General features: G+C 39.0%; 2 protein-coding genes across 2 annotated transcripts; both read left to right on the top strand.

The window, feature by feature from the left end:
• Positions 1-1218: 1218 nt before the first annotated feature.
• On the top strand, positions 1219-3688 carry LOC120549778 (complement component C1q receptor). Its single transcript, XM_039786907.1, has one exon. The coding sequence runs from the start codon at positions 1350-1352 to the stop codon at positions 3039-3041; it is 1692 nt and encodes a 563-aa protein (XP_039642841.1). The 5' UTR covers positions 1219-1349; the 3' UTR covers positions 3042-3688.
• Positions 3689-3743: 55 nt separating this feature from the next.
• LOC120549779 (complement component C1q receptor) lies at positions 3744-5757 on the top strand. The gene has a single exon (XM_039786908.1). The coding sequence runs from the start codon at positions 3900-3902 to the stop codon at positions 5055-5057; it is 1158 nt and encodes a 385-aa protein (XP_039642842.1). The 5' UTR covers positions 3744-3899; the 3' UTR covers positions 5058-5757.
• The last annotated feature ends 1209 nt before the right edge of the window (positions 5758-6966 follow it).

The following is a 6966-nucleotide window of genomic DNA, read 5'->3' as shown; positions in this document are numbered from 1 at the left end:
AGGAGAAGTCCTTACAAAAAGTAAATGCCATTTTGTGAGTCATTATGTGAGTCTTGACTGGTGTTTCCTCTTAAAAAGCCAGAGCTAATGTCCATCTTGTTTATGGCTCCAGTTAGTCTGTGATAGGATTTAAATGATTGTGTGGGAATTCTTAAAAAAGAAATGCCACATATAATATGGTTTTAATCTGATAGCATTATATTAGATAGAAATGGAAGAATCTGTCTACAGGGATTTCTTTGAAGTAACTGCCTGTGTGTTCTCAGTGGGTGGAGGAGTGCATGTCTTACTCTATTTCCTGTTATTGTAGTTGTAGCACTTCCTGTGTTTAAACAAATACAGGAAATGTCTGGATTAACATAAATGTCCTTGGCACTGGCCATAGAAATCAGTACATTTGGCCAACTTAAACACACACAGGTGATACACAAGTATACCCAACTCCACAATATTTTAAACTTGACTGTTTAACTGTTTTGGTTCAGTTTGCATTGCTGTCAATTTAAAAAAAAAACTGGGGAAAGCTGCATTGTTTTTAGTTTAGGGTAAATGTGAGTAGTTCATCTAGCGTAATAACAAGGTACCTTAATTGGATGACTAAATTGTAATTTTGAATAACATTCATACATTTCTTCTTTTTTTACTTTGTGTAGTTATATATACACACTAGCGCCCATAACTCCTGCAAGGCAGGCTCTGTACCACTCTTTATGAAATAAATGTATACATTATCTCCTACTGTGATAGAGTCTGAATTTAGGCACTACAAACACAGAAGTATTTCATAAAAGGTTTTATCTTTATTATCACACATTTAGAGGTACAATGAATTCAATCAATAATTTCAAAGTCAATTTATGACTATATAAATAAAGTGCATGTGAACTGTTGTCCCAGTGGCAGCAGGGTGGCAAAGGTCACAGGTTCCTTGCCTCCAGCAGCTATTGTGCGTCCATCCACAGCGTCCATTTGTCAAGTGTCTCTGAGGCACTGACCATTGCATGTTCATGTATTGTAAGGCACCACAATCAAGGGAGTCAGCTTAAATGCCTAAAGTTCACTTGGGCCGGAGACATCTGGAGAAGCAGTCAAAACACTGTGGAGCCTGCCATTGTTTTTTCATTTCAAAACGGAACTGGTCAGCGGGGGAGTAAAAAAGAACCCATAACTGCTGCTAAACATGGTTTCCGTCTTTAGTTTTTGTCCCAAACAGGATGCATGAGCATGAATGTTAGTCTCAGACCCACACCACTTGTTTTTGGCTACGAATGGACAACCACATATTGGTCACATTTTACCCCCAAATCTCCCAAGGACCTTCTGGATATCAGTTAATTTGTTGACGCTCTATGGCAATTATGTTGTGGATTTTTCTGCTGCTGCTTATCAACAGCTTTGAAGGTTTATCTGGAGCTGAACATGAGACGCTATGTACCTCAAACGCCTGTTTCACCCTGAATATGGACAGAAGGAGCTTTAAGGATGCCCGTCAGAACTGTAACCACAATGGCGGTTATCTGATGACAGTCAGAAACGAAGAAGAAGAGGATGTGCTGCGCTCGCTTCTCTCACAGATCCAAAGACAACGTCAGGACAGGGTGTTTAAATTTTGGATTGGATTAAAACTGCACAGAGGGGACTGTGTGATGGCTGACAAGACTCTCAGGGGGTTTAGGTGGGTATATGGGGAGGAAGATTCCCACTACTCCAACTGGGAAAAAGAACCTGTCACCACATGCACTGAGGAGAGATGTGTAAAAGTTCATTATACTGTATCAGGTCAGAACCAACTGAAATGGACTGCTGGACCTTGCAAAAGCCCTGCTTTTTATGCATGTAAGTTTTATTTTAAGGGAATGTGTAAACCTTTGGCTCTATTGGGGCCTGGACAAATCACCTACACAGCGCCCTTCTCAAAAGAGCCACAAAAAAGTGAAATGCAATCATTTCCGCTCGGAACATATGCTAATATTTTATGTAGTGACCAACAGTCTCAATATGCTGTGTGCAAGGGGATGGACGACATCTATCGATGGACTGAACCTGGTCCATTTTGCAAAACAGGGAAGCAAAATTGCACGATAAACAATGGCGGATGTGAACATTTGTGCCACCAGGATGCAGATGAGGTTCAATGCTTTTGCAAAGAAGGTTACGACCTGGATGAGGATGGACTCAGTTGCAGGATAAAAGACTTGTGCGGCGTTGACACCTGTGAGCATCAGTGCGTAATGAGGGAGTCTGGGTATTTCTGCAAATGTCCAGATGGGTTCAAACTAGATGCAAACCAGCGTAGCTGCTCTGATATTGATGAGTGCCAGTCACAAGCCTGTGCGCATCATTTGTGCATAAATACGCACGGCAGTTACACATGTGCATGTGAAGGCGGCTACGAAATGGTTGATGGTGAATGCAGGGATATGGATGAGTGCTCGCAAACAAGATGTGAGCACAGCTGCTTGAACAGTTTGGGTTCCTTCTCTTGTTCCTGCAACGAGGGCTTCACTTTATCCGAGGATGGCTATTCGTGCTTAGATATTAATGAATGCATCGGTAATCTCTGTCAGTTCAAATGTGTCAATACTCTAGGCAGCTTCTTGTGCACCTGCCCGCAAGGCTTCCACATGGAGACAGATGGATCGACCTGCGCTCCAGATATGACAGAAACATCAGCTGCTTCATCAGACGTCACAGAGTCTTTAACCAGAACCACAGTTGAGCTCCAACACCAGTCCCCTCACACTGACGCGCCACTTCCAGACCTGGTGAATGTTACGCACAATGATCAGCAGAGAAACGTATCTTTGGTGACAGGCTTTGCCAAGACAGTGAATTCCAAGCTAATCATCTGCATCCTTGGTTCAGTCATTCCTCTGCTGCTTTTAGTCGCATTGACTCTCGCTATTGCAATTTTTCGATGCAGTCGCTCCAAAAAAGAAGCCAAGAAAAATACCAGTACAGATGGCTACTGTTGGGTGTCTTCTGGTTTGGATCCACGTTTAGAGAAACTATATGAGTCCATATTGACTGATGACCTATGACCTGTTAGTGGTGGAGAAAACTGTCTTCATGGATTATCATGCTTATTTATGTAATTTATGTTTTGCAGCCTCTCTAGGTTAGGCTGTGTTGTTGTGAAATATTACATATCAAATCAAATAAAAACTAGAAAAAAGATGCTGATTTTGGCTAGAAGAAGCAAAGTGTAAATATGTGTATGTGTGTAGATGTAAGGGGCTCTGTATGAGGATGACTATCGAGAACTGATAGTTTGGACTGGGTGTCAGATGATTCCAGAAAGAAAAAAGAATGAAAAAGAAGAAATATTAACAATGATTCATCTGTACCGGGATGTATTTGTTTAAAGTGAGCATTTTTATGTTAAGATTAGTCAGCTGATTTTGTAATTTGTCTTGTCTGGCCACATGTTCTGCTATTTTATCAATATACTGTATATGCTTGAGCAGTATCAGTGCCTGTTCACTCAATACCAAAATGGCAGTCATGGAAGAAGTATTCAGATTGTTTACTCAGACATGCAATCTTTCATTTTCCTTGCTGAATGGAGTTTGCACATCTGATGCTGGTGTAAATATTTAATGATAAACACATGTACATCAGAGTATTGAATCAATATACTGTATGATTAAGTCATGTTATGAGACAAAATAAATAGTTTGTTCTAAAATATGAGTAGGTTTTTTTTTCCTATATCTGCATAATGATGATCTTTGGCTTTGCCAATGTTGGAAAAATCCAGTAGTGTAACGTTATCTCATTTCCTTCCTGTCTTTACCGTTGTTATTGTCCTGAGGGGTGTTGCTTCCGGAGTAGGTAGGCTCTAAATTCTCCGAACTGTAGTCCGCCCGACTTGATAGGATGATCTACTGCACGACATCATGGCCTGCTTGCAACTGACTGTTTTTGTGCCGATGAAGGTAATGACAATGACTATTTTAATGTCAGTGATTTTGTTCTTTTCTATAACGACAGGATTTGGCATGGAACAGACTGGTGTCTGTAGGCCTTTTTGTACTGGGAGTGACTGCATAACAGTTGATCAAGACAGAGTGGATTTTCAAACAGCTGAGGAAGCATGCCGTGACAGGAACGGGGAACTAATGACATTTTCGTCTGAGACAGATGAGAGCACCATAAACAGTTTGAGACAAGAATTGTATGGAAACTTCTGGATTGGACTGCGTTTACCAGCTTCTGCCTGCAGCAACCTTTCAGTTCCACTGAGAGGCTATAAGTGGACCTCTGATAATGTGCACAGTAGCTTTATTCCATCCTTTAGCACATGGAAAGACAGTGTTAAAGTCTGCTCTCCACGCTGTGTGTCACTTTCAAATGGTCAAAAGTGGACAGAGAGGCTTTGCTCAGACAAAACGGATGGGTTTCTGTGCAAAACGAAGCACAAAGATGCATGCCAGGCACAAGAATTATCCGATCCTAATGTTATCAAAAGCTCTAAAGGCTGTAAAGGTGGTCCTTGTGAACATACATGCACAGATGTAAAAGGAGGTTATATATGCTCTTGTTACAGTGGCTATATCCCAGACAGCAAGAACCCCGAGGAGTGCAAATTACACTGTCCACAACATAAATGCCCAGCGAAATGTCAGGGAAAAACAAGCGAATGCTACTGTCCTGATGGCTTTCTATTAAGTGATACATTTTGTGAGGACATTGATGAATGTTTGAATGGTGGATGTGATCAAGAGTGTAAAAACACTTTTGGAAGTTTTGTGTGCTCCTGCAGAAAAGGATTTGTACTAAAAAATGAAGTCAAATGCGTCAAAGCAAAGGGCAGCGAAAGTTTTGCTGTCACAACTCCTATCGTCATAGCTTTTGTTAAACCAGCCACCAATAATCATACACTGAAGGGTTCTTCTGCGCCTGCTGGTGGGTTTCTCTGGATATGGATTTTTGTTGTTGTGGCTGTGGTAGTGTTTATATTTGTGATAAGGTTTTATGTTGTAAAGCAGCAGAAGCGCAGAGAACAAAACTCCAATCAGCCGTCAACTGCTCCTGTGGAGAATATTGAGTGTTAATTCCATTCCAAACGATGATCACCAACTCCACTGGTCCCTTTGGCATTTCAAGTTTGGGAGACTCCATTACATTTATCAGATGGCTGCAGTCTGTAACTTCTCAGAATAAACTTTTTTGAGTAACAGGTTTTTTTGTCAAGGTAATGCATTATAAAATAATAATAATAATAATATGAATTAATATGAATTCATTTTAAATAAAGGGGGACTGTTTCAGAAGTGGATGAACTGGGATACTTAGTTCCTCATATGCATAATTAAAAGCAAGTCATTTAAAAGTTTAACTTGGATAAAATAGCCTATACGCATACTACATATTATGCAATTGCAGCGTATAAGACATATTTTCATGAGAGGTAATTTTATATGTGGTAGTCAGAAAATCCTAATTATTCTCATTTTATGAGTTAAGCATATGTTTCATAAGTAAAATGCTAATCTGAAAATGGAATTTCTCAGGGATAGTGCTAGCTCCTTAAAGTGTCAATGTGAATGTACTGTGTTCTTTCCAACACTGAATTTTTCTTTAAACATTATTATCTGTGCATATAGCCTACATTTAACTGTTTGTAAAATATGAGTTTTGAAGTACATGAGTGAAATGGTCTATAATATGGGACTCTAGAGGGTGATTTCATGTCATTTTCTGTTCCTTTGTGTATCATGACATGAAATTAAAATTTGAAGTCATTCATAACAAGTCATTGCTGCCATTATTCTTGTTCTTAGAGCGCCATCTACAGTTCTGTTGTACAAAATTGTAACATGTGTCCTCATTGTTCATGCTAACTTACAGTGTTATGAGTAACATCTGTGTTTTAGTTATTATGACAAGTCATATTGTCTTCTGTAAAAACAATGCATATTATTGACAATTTCTGAATTGGTATATTTTGTCATTTGGTTTCAATTTTCCATTTAATCGGCTTTATTTTCAAACAGAAATTAAAAGCCAGTCAATGAATATAGTATTTATTTTACAGTTTACATTTTTTTCCTGGACTTTTTTTCTCTGAATGGAGAACTGAGTGGATCCCTCTTCCTCTTTATCTGATGATCCCCACGTCCCTCCTCTCCACACTGGTTGTAAGGAAACATCAGAACACAGACATCATCAGCAATGTAGTCTGACACCCAGAACCAGTCCTCCCTTTGTGCAGGTAAATTTATTCAAAAGTTCACATTCAGTACACTATCACAGCATTAGAGGTCTAAGGCCATTTTTACATATCTTCTTAAATTGCCCGTTAGGGTATATCATGTTGCAGTTCCCTACAGCTGCCACTAGATGTTACTGTTGGACATAGTCTATTTTACTAATAGTGCTTCACACCAACCATTAACTACATATAGTAGCCATTTCCTATAGATACAGAAACAAAGATTACTGAATGTCTGTACATTAATATGGCACATTATGGCAACTGCCAACCTAACAGGGGTTAACCTGATTTTACACAAGGTATATATATGATCAACCAAATCTACTCTGAGATTACCTAGAAAATCCCATATGTAAACTCTTAGTAGGCTAATCTATCCAGGCAGCATGGGATGACAGGAAAGCATCGCTGAGTGCTGCCTTTATTTCATTGGTTCTATATAAGTGTGTTTAACCAGACAGCAAACAGTCATTGAAACTATGTTAAATCAACATTCCGTTGTCAACATTAAGTCATTGAAACAACATCAAATTCTGATGTTGATTCAACATCATTTTGCACCCTGTTTTAATATTGAAACAACGTTGAAATCCTGTCCATAGATCAACGGAATTTCAATGGTATTTCAATTATCAGGAATATTGAAACAATGTTGAAATTTCAACTGAACTAAGGATCAACGTGATTTTAATGGAATTTCAAATCATTATTAAGCCATAGAAAAGTATTGCTAGGCATACGAAAAT

Source organism: Perca fluviatilis, chromosome 20 (assembly GCF_010015445.1).
Source record: "Perca fluviatilis chromosome 20, GENO_Pfluv_1.0, whole genome shotgun sequence".
Lineage (NCBI taxonomy): Eukaryota > Metazoa > Chordata > Actinopteri > Perciformes > Percidae > Perca > Perca fluviatilis.
The sequence above is the reverse complement of the archived record's forward strand: the minus strand, read 5'-3'. Positions and strand labels throughout refer to the sequence as shown.

Coding starts and splice junctions, on each gene's coding strand:
- LOC120549778 (XM_039786907.1), top strand. CDS start 1,350: ATGGCAATTATGTTGTGGATTTTTCTGCTGCTGCTTATCAACAGCTTT.
- LOC120549779 (XM_039786908.1), top strand. CDS start 3,900: ATGGCCTGCTTGCAACTGACTGTTTTTGTGCCGATGAAGGTAATGACA.